Source organism: Zalophus californianus, chromosome 6 (genome assembly GCF_009762305.2).
Source record: "Zalophus californianus isolate mZalCal1 chromosome 6, mZalCal1.pri.v2, whole genome shotgun sequence".
In the NCBI taxonomy this organism is placed as follows: Eukaryota; Metazoa; Chordata; class Mammalia; order Carnivora; family Otariidae; genus Zalophus; species Zalophus californianus.
The window spans coordinates 83134054-83157622 of record NC_045600.1 but is presented as its reverse complement, the minus strand read 5'-3'; the positions used below and the strand labels follow the sequence as shown (position 1 = coordinate 83157622).

At 39.4% G+C, this 23569-nt stretch overlaps 1 protein-coding gene and 1 pseudogene across 3 annotated transcripts in view; both read left to right on the top strand.

Annotated features, from left to right (window-relative positions):
• Window positions 1-23569, top strand: part of INO80 (INO80 complex ATPase subunit) — a 132099-nt gene that overhangs the window by 67519 nt on the left and 41011 nt on the right. For all 3 annotated transcript variants that reach the window (XM_027570069.2, XM_027570070.2, XM_027570068.2), the window contains 6 exons: window positions 13-180; window positions 393-526; window positions 2208-2275; window positions 2971-3064; window positions 3839-4010; window positions 20594-20734. In XM_027570069.2, coding sequence (XP_027425870.1) covers window positions 13-180; window positions 393-526; window positions 2208-2275; window positions 2971-3064; window positions 3839-4010; window positions 20594-20734 — 777 coding nt within the window. The remainder of the gene's footprint in view (window positions 1-12; window positions 181-392; window positions 527-2207; window positions 2276-2970; window positions 3065-3838; window positions 4011-20593; window positions 20735-23569) is intronic.
• On the top strand, window positions 18096-19108 carry LOC113909080 (annotated as a pseudogene).

The following is a 23569-nucleotide window of genomic DNA, read 5'->3' as shown; positions in this document are numbered from 1 at the left end:
ACTGATTTTTAGATTGAGATTCTGATGTATTGCCAACTGACCAGCCGACAGAAGCTTCTATATCAGGCACTAAAGAACAAAATTTCTATTGAGGATTTATTGCAGTCTTCTATGGGTTCTACCCAGCAAGCACAGACCACCACCAGCAGCCTCATGAATCTGGTCATGCAGTTTAGGAAGGTAAGATTTTAGGTCAGCTGCCTCGGAGTTGTCTCATTAACCCATTTCAAGAAAAAGGCTCTAACCTTGGTCAGATAAAGACTATTAAAGAGAAATGAAATGAGAAAGTACACATTCACAAAAGCAAACATTCAGGGTTTGGGATTCCCCATGATTTCCGAGAGTGATGTCTGCATGTGACAGTGGTGTCTTGTCATTTTCCTTCCTCTTAGGTGTGTAATCACCCAGAGTTATTTGAACGACAAGAAACTTGGTCTCCATTTCATATTTCCCTAAAGCCATACCAGATTTCAAAGTTTATCTACCGTCATGGACAGATCAGGGTCTTCAACCATTCACGAGACAGGTGAGCACATATTAATATCTGTTCACTCTAACGTGTTTTTGTAATTTGGGGTTTTGTGGCTTAATGATTTTGGGGGTTTAGTGGAGAGTGTTTGAGTTCCCCAACAATGAGGTATTTAAGTATAGGGTGGACACCTATTTATTGAGGAACGTTGTGGTAGGGATCTGTGCAGTATCGGGGTTTAATTGGATGACCTTAATAGCTCTAGCCACTTCTGGTTGCTTTTCTGATTGAGAAATGTGCATGTGTGTGCAAATATGTACTTGTACCAAGAGAGATCATCATGTCTCTGCTTTAGTACTGAAATTGTTTTGCGGTGGGTTATTTTATACTTGGAATAACACTTGTGGGAGAACTGATTGGATTTCAGATTAATCAAATTTACCTTCCTGCCAAAATCAGCAGTGACAGATTTGGTTAAAGGTGAAGTGGTTGTTAATATAATATGCTAGAGACCAATTCCATTCAGAAAATGTGTATAGGTCCATTCTATACTTGGGAATGAGGCTATCCCTGGCTTCTGGATTTTTTTTAACAAGCTCCCAAAGGATTCTTGTGCACATCAACATTTGAGAATCATGGATTTAGAAAGTTCCTTCTGGGGCGCCTGGGTGGCTCAGTTGGTCGAGCGACTGCCTTTGGCTCAGGTCATGATCCTGGAGTCCCGGGATCGAGTTCCCATATTGGGCTTCCTGCTCAGCGGGGAGTCTGCTTCTCCCTCTGACCCTCTTTCCTCTTGTGCTCTCTGTCTCTCATTTTCTCTCTCAAATAAATAAATAAAATCTTTTAAAAAAAAAAAGTTCCTTCTGTAGAGAAATAATATAAGCAGCTTTACCAAAGTAATCAACAATATTTAGCCTAATGAAACTGAAGTTGAGATATATTTCTTGGTTTAATTTATTTTTTTTTAAAGATTTTATTTATTTGACAGCGAGAGACACAGCGAGAGAGGAGACACAAGCAGGGGGAGTAGGAGAGGGAGAAGCAGGCTTCCTGCTGAATAGGGAGCCCGATGCGGGGCTCGATCCCAGGACCCTGGGATCATGACCTGAGCCGAAGGCAGACGCTTAATGACTGAGCCACCCAGGCGCCCCTTGGGTTTAATTTTAAGACTTCTCTGTCTGTGGGGCACCAGGGTGGTTCAGCCGATTATGTGTCCCAACTCTTGATCTCAGCTCAGGTCATGATCGCAGGGTCATGGGATCAAACCCCACGTCAGGCTCCCCGCTCAGCTAGGAGTTTGCTGGAGATTCTCTCCCTCTCCCTCTCCCCCAGCCCCTGCTCTCACTCTCTCTCTCTCTGTCTCTCTGTAAAATAAATAAATATTAAAAAAAAAATAGTCTGTGATAGCTCCAGACTATTACTCAACTAGATGGGCAGGGGGAAACAGACCAGAGCTATAGTGCTGTTTGTTTCATATGGTATATGGTAACTTACAGCTTTGTATTGTGATTCTCTGAAATGAAATGAGACCACTTTGAACTTGTATTATATTCTTTTATCTATTAATTACTTAGTACTGTCTAACATTTATGCCATGATTTTTGCCAGGTAATAAGGCAACAGATCTCTTAAATGTAGAAAACAGTTTGAAATCTAAAAGATTCTTTTTAGTTTTGGACCTCTAATCTAGTTCCCAGTATTTTTATATTTGGATTTATTTTATTTACTGATTTTACAGGTGGTTAAGGGTTCTTCTTTCTCCATTTGCACCAGACTATATCCAGCAGTCTCTCTTTCACAGAAAAGGTAGGTGTTTTGATTTTTGGGAAGGAAATTATGCCAGGGTTTACCAGAATGGTCTTTGTTTTGCTGAATGACTGATATTCAACTAGCAATGGTTTTGCCTGCATGTTGGATCTTAATAAGTCTTGATAAGCTTTAAGTAAATTAGTTCTCTTCATCTATAGATGCTATGATTTGTGGCTATAACAGGAAGCAATTAAAGATTATTAATTGACCTTCCATCTTTATTTTTTACCTGCCTCTTAAGAGTTTCTTACACCCTTGAAACTTGACAGAGATGATGCTGGACTTTCATTAATGTGACTTAGTTCCTTCCTCCTTAGTCTAAGGGAAAGGAGCAGCTTACCTTTGAGCATTGTCCATGGTATTAAGGCAAAGTTTCAGAATCTCTAACTCTATACTTTTCTTTTTCTTTCCATGATAAAAAGAGAAAGGTGATTAGCCAAAGATCCAAAAAGCCCAAAGGTAGTTGATGAGCCACTCCACTCTGATCCATGTATGCCAGATCTCATAGGTCTGCCTCACCCACTTGCAATTGTAGTACAAAAATATGACACCCTGACTTCCATCATAGTGGCTGGGTTGAAACCTTTAGATATCTTTTCATTCTTAAATAAAAAGACAGCAGTTTAGTAGCTTTAGTTGACTATTATCTCTTGGCTTAGTGTTGGGTTTAACTTTGTCCCTTGATATTCCAGGTGTTAATGAAGAAAGCTGTTTCTCCTTCCTTCGCTTTATTGATGTATCTCCAGCAGAAATGGCAAACCTCATGCTTCAGGGACTTTTGGCCAGGTGAGAAGTTTGCTTAATTTGATGAGAGAGCAGTTGGGAATAAATAGGGAGAGAGTTTGAACTGTGAAACTAAATACTTAATATTGTATTATCTTAGCAAGCCCCTTATTTTTTTCTTGTTATAAGAGTAAAAATTTTTATAAGGGAATTATAATTTTCTTTTGATCATTTAATAATTGCATGATGCTTCATGATATACCTTAAGTAAAAATTATTTAGGCTCTACCCCCAAATGCTACCAGAAGGTCTTTAAGTCTCCTTAATTTCTAGTTAGTCTCCTATGTTGTATTTGCTTCTGCAGGCGGAGAATGGTTAGTGAGTCCTTTACTTGGTAGTGATTACAGCATAGCCTGCCTTAACTATTCTGGGAAACTTAGTTCTGTGTTCTTTTCCTTTGGAATAATGGTTTTCACTTACGTTATTATTTTGTATTTATGTAATAAACAGTGATCTTGTTAGAAAAGGCTGTCTCCCTAATATGAGGATGTTTTTATAATAGAATTTTTGTGATAGAGTTAAATATTCTTTAACACTGAGTGGAGCTTTATGGAGGCTTTTAGTTTTCGTAGTAGCAAACCAAGTCATGCCAAAGACAGAATTTATAGAAGAAAAGTGTGAAATGGCCTTATCTGAAAGTAGAAAAGAACTGTTTCTAAAATGCTCAAGATGTACAAAAGAGACACGTGAATGAAAGACAAGGTTCCTCACTGCTCTGAACTACCCTCAAACCTCCATGGAGCACTGAATAAGCATGTCTGCTGTGGTCTGTTTCAGATGGTTAGCTCTTTTCCTGTCTCTGAAAGCCTCCTACAGGCTCCATCAGCTGCGCTCCTGGGGAGAGCCAGAAGGGGAGAGCCAGCAGAGATATCTGAGAAACAAGGATTTCCTTCTTGGGGTTAATTTTCCACTCTCCTTTCCCAACCTTTGCAGCTGCCCTTTGTTAAAGGTAAGCACTTACTTCACCATCAGCTGTCCGTGGTAGTACTCACTTCCCTTCTCTTTGCGTCAGTAAAAGTAATAATAAAGTCAGTGATGGCCTTGTGGAGCCACAAAATCCTAGAGGAGTGGGAGCAGTGTACTGAGTTATAACTTACTATCATTTCATAGACATTTTGTATGTGTATGGATACATAAATATATATACATACATATATATATAGTGCATGTTTGTGCATGTGTGTATATTTAATATGTATTTTGTATATAACTTTACTGTAAATTACATGGAATTTAAATATACAACTCTTTTGAAATTATCCATGTGGATACACTTACATAACTACTAGATTATACCTAGATTAAGGTATAGAACATTTCCAGCACCTAGAATTCTCCCTCATGCATCTTCCCATTTAATACCTCCATTCCTCCATTTCAGAACAAACCAACAAAACAATTATTCTATCACCACAGATTATTTTTGCCTGGTTTTGACCTTAATGTAAATGGAATTATCCAGTATGTGCACTTTTGTGTCCAGCTTCTTTCCCTCAATATTATGTCTGTGAGATTCATCCATGTTGCATTGTAGCATTCTTTTGTAATACTATGAAGTATTCCATTGTCTGAATAGACCACAATTTATTAACCTGTGCTACTGTTGGTGGATTTTTAGGTTGCTTCCATTTGAGGGCTACTGTAAATAAAAGTGCATTGCATATTCTTGTACATGTCTTTTGGTAAATGTAAACACTAATTTCTTTGGGGTTTATATCTAGGAATGAGATTGCTGTATCATTAGGTATATGTATGTTTAGATTTAGTAGCCCCTTCCAAGCCTTTTTCCAAAATGGTTTTAGAAATTTACACTCCTACTCAAAATGTGAGAAGTTGCTGCTGTTCATCGTCCTTGCCTATACCTGATATTGTCCGTCCCATTTTGTTGCATTTGTAGCGTTACCTCATTATCTCAATTTTAAATTGCATTTCCATGAAAAATAATGATGTTGAACACTTTTTCATATAATTGTTCTGGCCATTGTAGAGTAGGTAAGAGGGAAAGTGACAGGAAATAACATTATAGATGTAGGTCCAGATCATAAGGACATCATCAGGTCTTGCAAGGATTTGGATTTTATTCAGATTGAAATGGGAAACACTGGAGAGTTTTGAAAAGAGATTTGTGTATTTATATGTTATAGTCCTTCAAGAAAATTAAAAGTTAAGGCAGGGCATTTTCCTTGTGTCCTTTAAAAAATTTAATGGGTCATTAGTCTTATAGTTAATTGCTTTTGAATCCTGGATATTCTTTGGTGGGATCTGGTATTTGCCCCCTGTACACTGAAGAACTCATACGACTTCCTTCTGTTTTCCAAATTGGTTTCTCAAGTATTGCTCCATGTGCTTTTTTGGACTCTGGAGAGAAGATCGGTAATGCCAAAAGGAGAATAGAATTAGCTTCCAGTCCTGTTGGAATAATGTAGTCAATGGTGACGGGGTGACTTCTGTCTGGTGAAATATTGCTGTAACTGGTCAAGAGTTGCTTAACTTCCTATAGACTGGTCCACCTACGTTTGGTAATTTATATTACTATAGTTATAAGTTGATGCTGGTTTGTTTTGTTTTAAAGATTTTATTTATTTATTTGATAGAGCAAGAGAGCACAAGCAGGGGGAACAGTAGAGGGAGAGGGAGAAGCAGTTCCCCGCCAAGCAGGGAACCCGATGCGGGGCTCGATCCCAGGACCCTGGGATCATGACTTGAGCCAAAGGCAGACGCTTAACCATCTGAGCCACCCAGGTGCCCCAAGTTTTTGCTAGTTTTACTTTTGGTACAGGAAGCACCATTCTCCTAAGGGTTTATTATGCCTTCTTATGTAGATACCTGCAACTGTCTTAACACTCAAAGATCCTCTTTCCCTTATTTGTATTCTTCTGCTTTCTGAAAATACAGTAGTATGTTCATTGTATTTGTTCAGTGAGGTCCTTATATCAATTAATGAATTTCCTGAGAAATTCAGATGTGGGTCATGTGCCTTATGGGAAGTTGGTAGTGAAATCTGTAAGGTTATCTAATTGAAGTTAGATTCACTTTCACTTCCTCTTTAATTTTATTTCATGTTGTGAATGGACATTTGCTCTCATAGGGGCTTACCATGTACACAACCAGTAGGTCAAGGGTAGCTGAAAGCTAATTCTGTGTATGTAGAAACACTGCTCTGCTTTTGGTCTCATCATCCTCATCTCCAACATGTATATATTAAAATATCAACCAGGCAGTGTATTTTGCCAGAGTTTGTTGATCTGTTATAAGAAATTGTTGCTTTCAACTAAGCAGAATGGTCTTTATATGTTATCTAGCCTCAAAGATTGACCTAACTTCTGAATAAAGAATTACTTTGTTGAGACTCCATGTGTAACAATTAATAAAAATATAATAAAGCCATTATATCTGTGGCTTTTGAAGTGTGACTATAACTCAAGAATGTTTTTTTAAGAATATTTTTTTTATCACCACCTGGTAAGTATGTAGATACACGAAATACTACATATATATACATAAATTTTTATAACAAAATATTCACAAGACTGTACTTAACCTTCATGTACAATGTACTCTGATTTTTTTTAGTTCTTTTTTTCCTTTATGTTAGTTAGAACCTACTAAAAAATGATTTCATGACCCTCACTAATCACAGTTTGAAAAATACAGCATTATATGACCTCATAATATTAGAATAGTCAGAGGACTAGATACATAGAGTCACCATGTAGAAGATTCTGGATCATTCTTTTTAATAGTCAAAAGAATGAAACTGACATTTGGAACTTAAGGAGGAGTCTCACGTTCAGAAATTGCTCAGAGAGCTGAATGCCATTTCACTGTGTAGTTATCCTGACTTGTAGTTAGTAGTCAAGGTCCATCTCTGTCTTAGTATATTCTGGTATTTACCTGTTATATCCCTGGTATTCAAAGATTGTATAAATAATTTTGAAAGAACCCAGCCGATCCAAACTTGAGCAAAGTAGTTTATTATGGGAACTGTCCCCCCAAGAATGGCTTTGTTAGAATGTGCCTGCCACCACTACTGTCCTATTTCTCACACTGGTTTCTCTGAACTGAGTTTTTCTTTTCTTTTCTTTTTTTTTTCAAGATTTTATTTATTTATTTTACAGGGAGAGACACAGCGAGAGAGAGAACACAAGCAGGGGGAGTGGGAGAGGGAGAAGCAGGCTCCCCACTGAGCAGGGAGCCCGATGTGGGGCTCGATCCCAGGACCCTGGGATCATGAACTGAGCCAAAGGCAGACGCTTAATGACTGAGCCAGCGAGGCACCCCTGAACTGAGTTTTTCTTATTCAAGAAACATTTATCTAGGGGCGCCTGGGTGGCTCAGTTGGTTCAGCAACTGCCTTTGGCTCAGGTCATGATCCTGGAGCCCCGGGATCGAGTCCCACATTGGGCTCCCTGCTCAGCAGGGAGTCTGCTTCTCCCTCTGACCCTCTTCCCTCTCGTGCTTTCTCTCTCTCATTCTCTCTCTCAAATAAATAAATAAAATCTTTAAAAAATAAAAAATAAAAAAATAAAATAAAATAAATTGACAAAAATGGGTTTTTTAAAAAGAAAACATCAAATATTAGTTAACAGTGCTAAGACTTCAGTGTAATAATTATCTGTTGTGCTGATGTTTAAGTTTTTCAGTTGGTTTTAAATATAAGGTCTTGGGCTCTTATGTGTGGGATAAATTCATCATGTTTGCTTTGTGCCTATCATTCCTGATAAGACTTGTTTGCTGTTTTTGAGGCCTAAAAAAACACTTCTGGCATTGTTAATATAATTTACAAATCCTGTGGAAGACCACTTTGTTTAAATAGGGATCCTACTACTGTGGAATCAAGAGTTTTTTGTTTTCACAGGAAATAGACTTATAACTAACCATGCTTACTATTTTCAGTAAATGTCCTGACAGTATAACTTGAGATATTTGCTGTAATTCAAATGGTGAATTACAAACTTAGGAAGGATGAGAAAAGTCTTGAAAGATTAGAAAAGGACTGACATAATTGTGGAGTCCATCTTTAAAGATTGTGGGGGTAGGAAGAAAATTCGTGAGTGATAACCAGTACCCTAACGAAGTTATTAGGGAAGTTAAAAAAAAATTTTTTTTCTAACAGAATTAATTAGCAACTATTTGAACTCATGATTCTAAGAAGCACCTATCTTGATTCTGAAAAAAATGAGCATTTGCTTTGCTTTAGTAGACAACAAGCCAAGTAGATTAGAGAGAAATAATAAGTATAGCATATAAAACTTTTTATATCTTGTCTTTTGTTGCCTTGGCTGTCCTTCTAGAGATATTAACATGCATATAGGAAAGTGCACAAATCATAAGTGTACATACAGCTGAGTTACTTCACAATCAGTACTGGAACTCTACTCCAGAAGTCCCTTGTATCCACTTTCATTCACTTTTCCTCTCCACTGCCTTGCCTTCCCAAGAGTAAGTGGGCAAATATTTGGGTGATTTCTAGTTTCTGTTGTTACAGATACTACTGTTGTATTACTGTACACATCTTTTAGTGAAAATTCAAACAGTTGCACCAGTGTTTTCACTATCATTAACAGCGTATGAGAGGTTCTGGTTGTTCCACATCCTTGCCAGAATGTTGTATTATTTGTTCATTTTAGCAGCCTTTCTTTGTGGCTTTAAATTACATTTCCCTTATGAATAATGATATTAAATACCTTTCCTAATGCTTATTAGCCATTTGGATAACCTCCTTTATGAATTCTTATTCAAGATACTGCTTATTTTTCTATGAGGCTGTCTGTTTTTGTAGTGATTTGTAGCCCTTCTGTATTGCAGATTATCTTCTACTCTGGAGCTTACTTTTGCACTCTCAGCGGTGTCTTTTGTTAAATAGTTAGATTTTTGTGTCCTGTTGAAGAAATCTTTGCCTGTATACAAAGGTTATGAAGATTATCCTCTGTATTTTTCTCCATAAGTTTTTTTTATTTACCTTTCACATTCCAATCTACAGAGAATTGTGGTGGTTTTTTAGTCTGTGGTAAGGATTGTCTTTTTTTTGTGTGTGTGCATATAGATAGAGATTTTACCCAGCTGTGTTTATTGAAAAGACCATCCTTACTGCCCTCAGCATCACTTTTGCAAGATAGGTAGCTGTACATGTTTGGATCTGTTTCTGGCCTCTTTTCTATTCCATTGGTCCATTTGTCTATGCTTGAACCATTACCACCCTGTATGAACTATAGCTTCATAATAAGTTGATCTCTGGTAGCACAGATTTTCTAGCTTCATCTTCCTTCAGTATTGCCTTGGCTGTTCTTAGCTCTTTGCATTCTTACGTAAATTTTAGAATCATCTCATAAATCTTATTTTAAACTCTTCAACATTGTAGATATATAGGCCACTGGTCCCCACATTTTTTGGTTATACCCCCGTTACTAAAATATGTTTAATCCATTTTGACTATACCTGTGTATTATTTTCTTTAAAATGATACACTTAGCCTAACCTGTTAATATTATTTACCTTGTGAATCTTGCATATGAAGCTTTCTTTGTAGACCACTAGTCTGGATAGTAAAGAAAGCCTAATTGAGTAAGGAATGGTGATAAAGGGGAGGGCCCAGTATTTACTGGGGGAAGTACTCCTTTTTCTTAACACACCCTTCTCTCTTTCTTCATGCTGTGTTTTTTTTTTCTTAAGATTTTATTTATTTACTTGACAGACACAGAGAGAGAGGGAACACAAGCAGGCAGAGTGGGAGAGGGAGAAGCGGGCTCCCTGGGGCTCGATCCCAGGACCCTGGGATCATGACCTGAGCCGAAGGCAGACGCTTAACGACTGAGCCACCGAGGCGCCCCTCTTCATGCTGTTTTTAATTGTTCAATGCCAAGGCCATTTGGAGTAAATGGGTGCATCAATCTATATGTCAGAAGAACTTATTGATTGAATGAATCTCTGGTGGTAGAATTTGGTATTGGCTTAATGATCAGGGGTTCTCTGATGCTCCTTTTTTCTGCTGGTCAGACTACCTTTAGAATCACCTCCTCTCAATGTCAGTCTACTCCCACAGTGAGCATATGTAATTAATGTTGTTTACCAACCTGTTAGCAGTGTCTACTGTGGGCAAGGTGTGTTAACAATCATGGTCCCTGCTTTCTGGTTTGAGAAGTCATTCATGCATGTAGTAAAAACACACAAACTTAAAAAGACTTTATTTTTTTAAAGATCTATTTATTTATTTGAGAGAAGGAGAGCCTGGGGTGGGGTGGGGGCTGCAGAGGGAGGGAGAGAGAATCTTGAGCAGACTCCCAGCTGAGTGTGGAGCCGGACACAGGGCTCAGTCTCAACGGCCCTGACATCATGACCTGAGCCAATACCAAGAGTTGGACGCTTAACCAACTAAGCCACCCAGGCGCCTTTTAGAAAGACTTTAAAAACAAAAATGACTCAAGAATTGAAAGAAGACATAATTAATTGCCAGATTGGTGGTGGATGATAAGTGGTAAAGTTCAGAATGGAAAATCACCTTAGATTGAAATGGACAAAGAAGTTTTTATAGAAATGGTGTTATTTTATTTTTTTTTAATTTTATTTATTTATTAGAGGGAGAGGGAGAAGCAGGCTCCCAGCTGAGCAAGGAGCCCGACGTGGGGCTTGATCCCAGGACCCTGAGATCATGACCCAAGCCCAAGGCAGATACCTAACTGACTGAGTCACCCAGGTGCCTAAAATGGTGTTAAGTTGGACTTTGAGTGATAGGGATCTGGGTAGGAGGAAGGATATTCCAAGTTAAACACTGGAGCTAAACAAAAGAAAGGGCTAGAAAGGTAAGTTGTAGGAGTCTTTAAATGCCACTCTCTTGGGGTTTAGATATTAAACCAGGAGTTTCAGCCTCTTTTTGGCTTGTGTTGTTACATAGATGCTATCATTGTAGTCTTGGGGAAATAAACTTTTGGTGGCTACTCTTGAGCCATTGGAAGGAGTAATCTGATAGCCAGTTTCACGAAGGCCATTTAATCACTCAGATCACTAAGCACACCAGTGGGGATCTCGGTCATTGGTATTTGATGAAGATTAATCTCAGAGTGCGGTGTCATGAAAGATGAGACACCAGGGGTCCATATTAAGGAGTCTGTTAAACAAGGTTGCAAGTATCAGGTACTAAGGACTCAACAGAAATGGTAGTAACTGAAAATTAAAAGGGTCAATGGGGCTCTTGGATGGCACAGATGGTTAAGCCCCCAACTCTTGATTTCTGCTTGTCATATCAGAGTCATGAGATCAAGCCCCATGCGGAGTCTACTTAAGACTCTCTCTTCCTCTTCCTCTGCCTGCCCCCAGAATAAATAAATAAATCTTAAAGAAAGGGTCAAGGGACTCTGATTGATTTGGTATGGATGAGCATTGTCAGTGAAGGAATCACTTCTGAAACCCAGAGTTCAAGAGAAGATCCAAGAGAATGATAAATTCTATATTAAGTTTAAAGCAAATACACAGGGATGAGATTAGTAGCTTTTGTTGTTGTGAGTTTAGATAGAACACAGAAGGCCCAGATGCAGGGATTTACAGGGAGAGAGATTCTGGTTAGAAAGTGTGAAGAGCACATGAAGTGTGCAATGAAGTGTGACAGTTAAAAAGAAGAATAGGGAGGTATTTAAGGAGGGACACTGGGTTTAAGTCAAAGTTGAATTTGTAGGGGAGAGGAGACTCATTTGAAGACTAAAATGGAAAAAGCCCACAAAGAAGGAAATTGAACATGCAAGAGAGATAATTGGTGGGATTGCAAAGTGGTTAACTACCCTTTTTATATGGTAGAAAACTCCAGTGAATACTGGTAAAATGGTATTAATGGAAATTAGTTAATGGAAAGGTACTCTCTACCACAAAGAAAGTTTTACTATTTCTAGAAGCTCTGAAACTAAGCTTAACATGAAAAAAGAAAGTGTTGGGGCGCCTGGGTGACTCAGTCATTAAGCCTCTGCCTTCAGCTCAGGTCATGATCCCAGGGTCCTGGGATCGAGCCCTGCATCAGGCTCCCTGCTCCACGGGAAGCCTGCTTCTCCCTCTCCCACTCCCCCTGCTTAAGTTCCCTCTCTCGCTGTGTCTCTCTCTGTCAAATAAATAAACTCTTTAAAAAAAAAAAAAGTGTTACTAAGTAGTTCTGTCATTTTATTTTTTATTTTTTTTTTTTTTTATCATTCCTTTTTCTTCCCCAAGTGAGAACACAATTCAGTTGTTTGGACATTTTGTATAGTCCCTCTTGTCTTTGTGGTCTTGCACACAAAAAAGTAAATGTTTCCTGAATGCCTTAATAGTGGTGCTTTGTATTTGTGTTGGTTTTGCCTTTGGAACTTGGTGTGTATTCTCATTTGAGGGAATGTCCCCCAGCCTAAAATTATAACATCAGTATTTAAAATAGAATTTGTGAAGAGTTCTAACATTCCCTTGGAGGTTAAGAAATGTGGGATTGGTAACTTGTTTGAGCACTCATTGATTTTATTGTATGTCAGTTATTTTAGCCCTGCAGTTTCTGTTGATCAGGAACTTGGGAGCAACTTAGGTAGGTGGTTCTAGCTCAGAAAACTTACAAAAGTTCCCGTCAGCTAAGGTTACAGTTATTTGAAAGATTGACTAGAGCCATAGGATCTACTTCCAAAGTAGCTTATATACATGCCTAGGAAATTGATGCTGGCTATTGGCTGGAGGCCTCAGTTCCTTGCTGTGTGGACTTTTCCATGGGGCTGCTTGCATATCATGACATGGCAGCTGGCTTTCCCCAGGGTAAGTGATGGGGGCGGTGGGAGGGGCGCGAGTAAGGAAGGCACAGTGCCTTTTATGATCTAGTTTTGGAAGTCATGCTAGGAGAGGGGAAGGAACTAGGTTCTGCCTTTTGAGGAGAAAGTTACTGAAGAATTTCTGAACATACCTTAAAATGACCAGAGCCTCTTACTACTGGGCTGATACCTTTATATTAGTTATTTCATTATAAAGTTTGTTTTGGTATTTCTAGTTCTGAGATTTTGGCCTAGGCTATTGATGGGTTCTGACTGTGACATCATAAAAGTTCTTAAATTGATTAAAGGATGTTGGTATCTCTCCCTGCACTCTGTGTCACTCATCTTGTTCACAATTTTATTAGCCACAGCAAACTTCAGCTGGGGAGGGTATTAAATACAGGAAAATGTCTGGCTTTCATCTTAAGCAGGAATTCATTGCTCATAAGCTCTAAGTCCTTGCAAGCAAATTTTTTTTCATTGCAGTCTGTGTTGTATTCTGTATCTTGCATGTTCATTTGATTTGCCAGCTTAATTCTGATTATGTAACCTTGATTATTTATGAAGAGATGCTATTTCTCCAGCTCTTTGCTTTGCTTTCTTTTGTGGTCCTAAAAAGTGGAATAGGCTCATTTTACTACGCAAAGTAAATACAAATTTTGTTTCAAAGTTTTAATGGAAGTGGGGCACCTGGCTGGCTCAGCCAGTGGAGCATGCCACTCTTGATGTTGTGAGTTTGAGCCCACACTGAGTGTAGAGATTACTTAAAAAAAGAAAATCTTTAAAACAACAAAGTTTTGATGGAAAAATATACAAGTGATTCCATGTTCAAGATCAGTTTTTAAAGATGAAGTTCGGGATTTTTTTTTTTTTTTTAAGATTTTATTTGTTTATTTGACAGAGAGACACAGCCAGAGAGGGAACATAAGTAGGGGGAGTGGGAGAGGGAGAAGCAGGCTTCCTGCGGAGCAGGGAGCTGGATGTGGGGCTCAGTCCCAGGACCCTGGGATCATGACCTGAGCCGAAGGCAGACACTTAATGACTGAGCCACCCAGGCACCTCCCCCTTTTTTTTAAGTAATCTCTACCCCCAACATAGGGCTCAAACTCACAACCCTGAGAGGTCAAGAGTGGCATGCTCTTCCAATTAAGCCAGCCAGGCACCCTTGGGATTATTCTTGAGTGGATAGACCTGAGAGCAAAGACAAGGGGAAATGCTAAAATTGGAAGCAAGTGTAGAATTCTTTCTCTTGTACTATTCAAATAATAATTTCAAGTAAAATTCCTTTATTTTTTTTTTTTTAAAGATTTTGTTTATTTATTTGACAGAGAGCGAGAGAGGGAATACAAGCAGGGGGAGCAGGAGAAGCGGGCCCCCCGCTGAGCAGGGAGCCTGACATGGGGCCCGATCCCAGGACCCTGGGATCATGACCTGAGCCGAAGGCAGATACTTAACAACTGAGCCACCCCGGCACCCCATAAAATTCCTTTAAAGCTATCAAATTAGGGGCGCCTGGGTGGCTCAGTTGGTTAAGCGGCTGCCTTCGGCTCAGGTCATGATCCTGGAGTCCTGGGATCGAGTCCCACATCGGGCTCCCTGCTCAGCAGGGAGTCTGCTTCTCCCTCTGACCCTCTTCCCTCTCGTGCTCTCTATCTCTCATTCTCTCTCTCTCAAATAAAATCTTAAAAAAATAAAAAAATAAAAAAATAAAGCTATCAAATTAGCTTTGAATTAATTTTTCCACATGCAGCTTTGTCCTCTTACTGCAGAAAATTCTTCATTCTTTTCTGTGCCTTCATTTGCTTTATGAAGAGTAGTAGTTATTGTTCCGGCAGCCTGTCTCCTAAATATAGCTTCCTATCATTGGATCCAGGTAAAGGCTTTGTTCCTATTCCTCTAAGAAGACAGGTAATGAGTGTTGGCTTGGCTACATGTTGTCATCTTGTTCCTGGTAAGCTATCTCAGATCCCATACTACTGAGTCATCCAGCGGTCTAACCCAGTCCTCATCTCCTTCTCTCCCACTGTGGATATGAATGAATCTGGACAGTGAGAAGCTTTTTTCCCAGGGGTGCCTTAAAACCCTTGTTCTCACTCTGCAGTGAATGTTAGGTTCGAATTCTGTGTTACAGAGTTCAAACAAGTACTATTCTCATAATAGTGGCTTTGGGATGATAAATACACATGAAGGAACTAAGGAACTAGGCTAAGGATACAGATTGGATGACACTTAACAGGTGTTTTAAACAAAGTTTAGGGCCTTTTAAACTCTTACTTGACATGACTGCTTGTCTGATATTTTTTTCTCTTGTGATACTTGCGGAACAAAAGCCAGCGTGGTTCAGTGTGTTCCACTGAATTTTATTGTGTTCCCCCCGGCTGTACTGGTGAGAATTTTAAGAAGGAATAGTAGTTAGTTCAAATTTTTCATAAATTCAGTCTCACACACCTCCTTCCCCATTGTGAGCTCTCGCCAGAGCTCCTTTCTTGTACAGTTTTGTAGGGGTTAAAGAGTACATGTTTCACACATATTTTAATCTTGTTTTGCTTAGAAGAATAAAGAAAATCCAGAATCTATAGGATATATACCATGTAGTCATCTTTTGGGGAGGCAAAGCAGATTTTATGCTATATCCAGTTAAAAATGATGATTGGCAGAAGCAGAATACAAGGTGTCCCCCTCTTTTCAAAAGTTCACGGTTATGCCACTTGGCTTTTAAGAAAGACCTACATTCATACCTGTTTCACTAATCAAAAGGGATCTGAAGAGGACTTTTGCTTTTTCCAAAAAAAGGCAAAAAGCAGAAGTAGCATTCAGCATTTGTTTGGCACGGAGCCCTTACAGAGCCCTGTGTACCGGAGCAGTGAGAGTGGCACCGCCCAGCTCCCTGCCCAGGTACTAGACTCAGCATCCAGCTGCCATAGCTTTCAACCGTGTCTGTGTGCGTCTGTGCTGTATCTCAGTTTATTTTGTGCATCTGTTAGCAAGGTGTGTCCTAAGGTATCGGAAAAGCCGAAAAGAGTTATTTTGAGGGGTCCGGGAATGCTCAAAAATTTTTCCATAGAGTTTAATGGTAATTGCTTCTTTGCTTTATGCTATTTCAGCTTACAAAAGTTTTCAGAGGAATTCTCTACTTTCGGGTAGCAAGGGAAACCTGTACCAGCATTGATTCCATCTCCTGTATCTGTCTCAGTGGAACTGTTGTCATGGTAATAGCCACTTAGGCAGCATGTGTGTCAAAAGCTTTACATACTCCACAGCTTTTGTGAGCTAGGTCATAAAAATTGGGGGCAGTTCAGATTTTGCAATTTAAAATAAGCAAAAGGGTCTAAACATAAGGAATTGTTTTTGAAAAGAGTGGTGTGTGTGTAAGTTTTAAACACTGTTCTCTATTTTATGCTTAGAGAGCTTTGACTGGCTATTGATGAAGAATCCCGAACAGGAAGTTTTAAAAAACTCATCTGCTAAATGTTAATTTGCAACTAGAGTATTTATATATGTTATTTCCTGAGATCATGAAAGCTGCCAATGCCCCTTGTGGAAAGCTCTGGGAAGCCATTGTATTCAGGGTTTTTCTGTGCTTTATTTTCTCTCTTTTTGTTTGGTCACTTAAAATATCTGAAAATAGAATCCATTTAGTCTAGCAGTTGATCTATAAACACTACACCCTTTCATTTAAGGTGAGACCTTTCCTCATAGACTCTTAATTTTATAGAACAAACTGACAGTTACCAGAGGGGAAGGGGGTTGAGGGAAGGTTGATGAGGAGTGCACTTGTCATGACAGCACCGGGTGGTTTATGGAAATGTTGAATCACTATATTGTACACCTGAATCTAATATGACACTGTATGTTAACTAACTGGAATTAAAATAAAAGCTTAAAAAGCAAAATAATAATAATAAAGTGAGACCTTTTCTCTGTACCTATGTTTGATGTATTCTTTAAGAACAAAAGCAGAAAATTAATTTCTGAGTAATGAGGACCTAATGGTAACATAAATGTTCCTTTTAATTTTAAACAAGACATGGAGAATAAAATATGGCCCCTTGTTAAGTGGGTAACTCTATATCTGAGGGGAAAACATCTGTGTGTTTTTCCTGTGCTGTACTGTGGCAAGAAGTTTACAGGTGGGGGACCTGTCTTCCTGCCCTACTTATTTTCCATTGAGACTTTTGTGTAGTGCCAAAAGACATAACTTCTCTGCTATGTGCATGTTGTCGTTCTGGTAGCAAGACACATACAGCTGCCAGTGCCTACAGGGTAATGAAGACCCTCAAGAGCATGAGGAAGGGACAGGAAGGAACAGCAGAACCTGTGCCCACATCATAACCAGATCATGTCTCCCGTAGTGTGACATTCTGTGTCTTTTTTTCTAATTTGTTCTAGGCCAAAACAGACTAAAGCAGTAATGAAACTTTTCTGTCCCTCTTTCACCTACTCACCTAAGCATCTTATGCAGTGGTGTTTAAGGTGTCCTTTGTGTTCTTCTGTGTTAAACATTAAATTTTTTTGTAGGTAGCAGTGTCTAGTAGTTCATGTCATTACGTGAAGGGAATGTGGGTAATGTGGTATTAAGGACCACCTATCCTAAGGAAGAAATTGAGGGAACCAAGGTTAAGAGAAAATAATGTAGAAAAGTACAGACTGAGTAAAATATGCTGGAGGTGGTCAGGGTTTCTCTAAAGCTAAGGCTGTGTATGAGCATTTTGAGCTAGTGAATTTTTTTTTAATCTAAAATCAAAGCTACAAATCACCCTGCCTTTAGTGACTTCCAGTGAGAATATCATTTTAACCTAGCTCATGTAAGACAAGTGAGCATGTTTTATTTTGGGAATGACCACCCCTGGGAGTAGAATTATCATTTGACTTTTTCCGGAAAGGTGTCACAAATAACATACTGTGTTAAAAGGACTCCCTACAGTGACTGTTGTAACTCTTTCTTGCTAATAACTATAATGTTGAAGAGAAAATAATTGAAGGAAATGTTCATTCTTTCATCTTTTACCTTTATATTCTAGGAATGAAATAAACAGGCTTTGTTGAATTTTGCCATTTGAGAATACTTAAAATGAGGCTGACTTTAAGAGATCCCTGGCAGAGACATTGTTTAGTTACTGCTCTTTAGAAGTTAGTAAGCAATTCAGAGGTCTTTAGGTCAGCTACTGCTGCTGCCTCAGCCTCTGAGTGGCAGTAGACACCCTAACTAGCAGTCCTGAACTACTACTGTAGCTCAGTGACATGAGCAGTAAACTAGACTCTTTTCTCTCCACCCCTTAGGAGGGGCAAGGGTGCTTACCACCAATAATAGAAAATGTGCTTGCAAAAAACAAGAGGATGGACTATCTTCATCTGTGCATTAGGAATAGGATTGTTTTAAGTATATGTTCTTACCTATCCAGTATCTAGTATTGGAAGAACAGGGTGATACCTGGACTAATAATCTTTGTAATGATCCTCACCCTAGGCATTCAGAAGGTAATGGACATAAATATGTAGCGAGGCAGATGAACTTCAATGCAGATGCTAGCCAACATAAAGATGAGAATGCAGATATTATTGAAAAACTATCAAAAGGTTAAAATTCTTTTTTGGGTACCGACAGGGACGTCCACATCTAGAGGAAAATATCAAACATGTCAAAGCTACATGGACCTAATGTTGTAATAAAGCATTGTAAAGACTTCCATACAGTGTGGTTAGAAACCACTGGAGACAGCCCAACTCTTCTAGAAACAGTTCAGGCCTTTCAGTTTGTTCATGACCATTATTCAGAAAATGCTGATTGGTTTTTGGAAAACAGATTATGATACACATATCCTGCTAGACAACTTAAGATGGCTTCTCTCAAAGTGTGATCCTGAAGAGCCCATTTACTTTAAGAAAAGATACCTACCGAACAAAGAAGCCTTGAAGAGATTCGGTCCTGGAAGCTTTTGGTACTGGAATTTATAACTATTCTTCTGTACAGAGTCCTGGTTACTGTTCATCTTGCAGTTTGTTTTCTTGACCTTGTACCAGTGTATAAATTTGCCTACCTTGTGTATGTATTATCTTCATCTGTATGGGTATTTAGGTTACCAACCTGCCTTATCTGAGAAAACAATAAAGAGAAGAAGTGAAGTAATCAAGAATGAAGATCCAAAGATAAAATGTCTAACATTGCACTGAAGAAAGAATTGCATCTGCGGTAAAGAACACTGTAATCCCACTGACGGATTCTTAAAAGTGAACATTCCATACTTTCTTCAAAAGATTTTATTTATTTATTTTGAGAGAGAGAGCCAGAGATAACGACAGAGGGCACTAGTGGGGAGGAGAGGGAGGAGCAGAGCAGCCTCCCTGCTGAGCAGGAAGCCTGTTGAGGGGCTCGATCCCAGGACCCTGGGATCATGACCTGAGCCAAAGGCAGATGCTTAACCAACTGAGCCACCCAGGCACCCCAACATTCCATACTTTTAAAAAAATCTTTCTCATGAAAGCTTATAAAATGAAGCTTTACTCTGAGTTTTTAGTCTGTTAAAAATGTATTGATAAGGTAATATAAATGAAGAATTTATGTTTTTTAAAAAATGGTCAGATAAGGGACGCCTGAGTGGTGCAGTCAGTTAAGCGGCTGCCTTCAGCTCAGGTCATGATCCTAGGGTTCTGGGATCAAGTCCCACATCGGACTCCTTGCTCAGCAGGGAGTGTGTTTCTCCCTCTGCCTGCCACTCCCCCTGCTTGTTCGCTCTTTCTCTCTGACAAAATATTTTTTTAAAAAAGGTCAGATAAAAGAACTAAAGCAATATTGTTTGCTTTTCCTGACCACTTGTATTGATGTCACTGAATAAATGAAACAGCTAACCTTGCTAGAACTACAGTTGACTCTTGAACAATGCAGGGGTTAGGGATGTTGACCCCATCTGCAGTCAGAAATCCACATATAACGTTTTACTCCCTAAAAGCTTAATGACTAACAGCCTACTGTTGACAGGTAGCCTTACCAATAACATAAACAGCCAATTAACATATTTTGTGTATGTGTTATATACTGTATTCTTACAACAAAGTAAGCTAAAAAAAAAAATGTTATTAAAATCATAAGGAAAATACATTTACAGTATTGTTGAGTTATTTTTGGAAAAAAAAACATGTATAAGTGGATCCACACATTTCAAACCCATGTACTTCAGTTGTACATGCACTGTTAATATACATGTGTGATGCTAAACAGATGTGCCTTATGCCTGGCTGGTTCATTCGGTAAGTAGAGTATACGACTCTTAATCTCGGGGTTGTAAGGTTGTTGTTGGTTGTAGAGATTACTTAAAAATAAAATCACTTTGGTTGTAGAGATTACTTAAAAATAAAATCACTTAAAAAAATGGGCCTTGAAGAAAAATTTAGAAGGAAATATTGTTAGCCATCATGTTTTTAATTTAAGACGTGAGTTTGCATCCATGGTGTAACAAATGAACCAAACTTCCCCCCACATATACGTTGTTTTGTGTAATGAAAGTTATGTTCTAACTGTTTACAATTAACAGTATCTCTTCCAGAAAAAGGTAGAATTAGAAATGCCACTTGGCTTACAGTATATTAATAAAACCATGGTTTAAAATTAACATGAGCTTTGGCTATATTATACATTTGGTTCAAATACTGGTTTATTGTTTATTAGAATTAATAATATTCACTAAGAAGAATGTGTTTAAGTCAGATGTTTAATATGTGACATTTTTTCCATTTTGCTTGCATTAAAACATACTTGCCAGTGGCACTAATTTGCATTTCTGTTTTGTAGTCTCTGGTTTTCAGCAGCCACTGTAAAGCAGTGAGTGGCTACTCAGACCAGGTCATCCATCAGCGGAGATCAGCTACCTCCTCGCTTCGTTGCTGCCTGCTCACTGAACTGCCATCTTTTTTGTGTGTGGCCAGTCCACGAGTAAGTGCCACAGGAGGGAAGAGACAAAATAGATGATACTTGAAGGAATAAACCCTCTTTTAAGAGCTCCATTTCTTAAACAGGACTGTTTTAAGCTGTTTGGACCTTGAGAAACATAAATCCTCACTATTTAGAGGACGTACGTGGTCCTGGCTTTCCCAAGACAGTACTCCTCCCTTTAAATTGTGTTGGTTTGAGAACTGTTGTATGGTAGATAAGAATGACTTCTTTCCCTGACCATATCTCTCGTGTGTAGTTCCCCTCCTCAGTCAGGCTCTAAACTACCATGGGAACAAGCCATCTGTCAGGTAGATTATCACCAAACAGCAGGGTCAGGGACAGTGGAATATTTGAAAAGGAGAGGGAGCCATTTGTTACCTGCATGGAGGTTTTTGAGGGCTTTTTAGAGGAGGGGGCCAGATTGGGAGGAAGATTTGATCTGGCCTTCTCGCCTCAGTGCAGTCTCCAGATAACAAAAGGAAACATAACACTCCAGCATCAAGAAACTTCTTAGTCTGATGTTCTCTTGCTTTCCTCAGCAGCCCTGCCTAGACTGTGGTTCACAGGTATGTTCCCTCTGAAAAGTGACTGTTGCTCTCTATTCACCATTCAACAGTCATAGTTTTATTTGCAGGTTGGGAGCAGTTTCTGTTGTGGTTTCAACACTGAGCACCTGTTAGAGCCTTCCTAACACTCCATTTATCAAAGCAGGGCACTCTGGTGATTGCCCTCAGCATCGCTGCAAAGGCTCCCCTTCACACAGTGCTGTTTTTTACTCTGCTTACCTCTTCCATTCTTTGCTGTCATTGATCAGAGCTAGACAGAAGCTCTCTTACAACTCTGAACAAGTATGTGAAGGGAAAGGGGCAGAGTAGAGATACGCCAGACTCTTGTGGTAAGAGCAGAGAACAAGTTTCTGTCTTCCCGGCTCATTTCCTTTTGCTCTAAGGAGCATCTTTCAGTTAGCCAGGAAAACTTTTAAGAGGCCGATGTTTGTCACCCTTCTGTGTTTTACCTTGTTTTCTCCACTCATTCTAGAGGGTCTACTATGTTCACAGTTGCGTTTAAAGAAAGTGGAGCCTTTTGAATCTTCCTTAGTGATATTTTTCTGTCATTATTTACATCAGCTTACATCCTTTATTGAGTTATCTAAGGTCAGAATCTGGCAGGGGGTCCCAAGAAAGTTGATGAATGGAAATGAGATGATGGTGGTACTGAGTCCCGTTGACTCCTGCCTGCCTTCTCTTCTTTCTGCTGACCCTGTACTACATGAACTTGATTCCCAGGCCACTGTCAACTGTGATTTATATTGGCTATCTAAATAGAAAGTATTTTTTAGATTTTATTTATTTGACAGAGAGAGACACAGAGAGGGAACACAAGCAGGGGGAGTGGGAGAGGGAGAAGCAGGTTTCCCGCGGGGCAGGGAGCCCGATGTGGGACTCGATCCCAGGACCCCGGGACCATGACCTGAGCCGAAGGCAGACGCTTAATGACTGAGCCACCCAGGCGCCCAAAAGTATTTAGATTTTCTATGTATCCTGTTCTTCCAAAGCATTTTTGGTCTTTGAAGCTTAAGTCAATGCAGGGAAATGCACCTTTTCTAGAAAACATCTAAAGTCAGCTGCTTCTATAGAAAGTGGTCTTCAGGTTTCATAGTTGTGTGGTTCATTTCCTTCTCACCCTCCCAATCTGATGTGTATACTGAGAGGCCTTTTAAGAGGAAGTCTAGATTTCAGAGAGGGATGTCTAGATATTTTTACTTCTCATATCCTTAGTGATTTATAGAGCCAATTAAAAAATGAGCTGCCTTGGGCTGTCATTGCATTTACAGGCATAAAAATTCTTCATTTGTTCCACTCAGAGCTCTGTAGCCAACCACTCTGAAGAACAACCCCACTCTCCCAACATACACATGCAGTACCCCAGCTGTACAGCTGGAGACTTGTTTTCTGAGGAGCCCAAAATCTAAGCTATCGGACCTGATGCTGCTGTTTCCCTAAAGAACAGTAAATAGTGACTAGCTTGAAGAAGGCTAGAATAGCATAAAGGTTGGGTGGCGGGCAGGGAACAGGAGAAAACTTTGTATCATTTGGCTGAAGCACTCTGCCCCAGCACCCTCCTTTCCTACTCAGCCCCTCCCTCTGTAATTGTAGAGTTTCTTCACATAGCAGATACCAAACCTGAAATGGGAGTAATTACACCATGGTTATATGGACAGGAAGGGGAGTTTTAAATATGTCTGAATATTTATTTATACACTCATACGCAAGCTTTTACCTTTCAGATCAGGCCTGGAGTGTGAATAATCCTGAGATACCTTGATTATCTTATATTGATTTCTAACCCAACTGTGGTGGGGAAAACTGACTTCTTTGAAGTCTTAACCTTAGCCTTGAGCTAAAACAAATTAATGTCCCTGTCTTGTGCTGTGGAAACTTTAGGGTGAGTTCGGGAAGAATTGTGCCACTAAAGAAGGAGTTATAGGAGCTGTTTTCTCATTAGCTGAGGAGACAATTCTGCAGGGTTAATAAACTAAGACCCTGGAAATCCATCTTACCAAAAAACTGAAGCGCTTGGAGTGGTCACGCTTCCTAGAGCTAGAGCAGGAGTATACACGTCCTCGGGAAGGACGCGCTAAATGCTTGAGGAGATAGCCCTTGAAGATACTATAGTTTAGGCAGTTAATGAAGCAAGAAACAGAGGTTAGCTCATGTGAGACTGAAGAGAGTGCATTTCCAGTTGTGGGGAGGGAAGAATGGTATCATGCTTCATCTCCCCTTCTGAGCTATCAGGAAGGCCACTTGGGGTTAGAAGAATGGGTGGAGGCTGTCT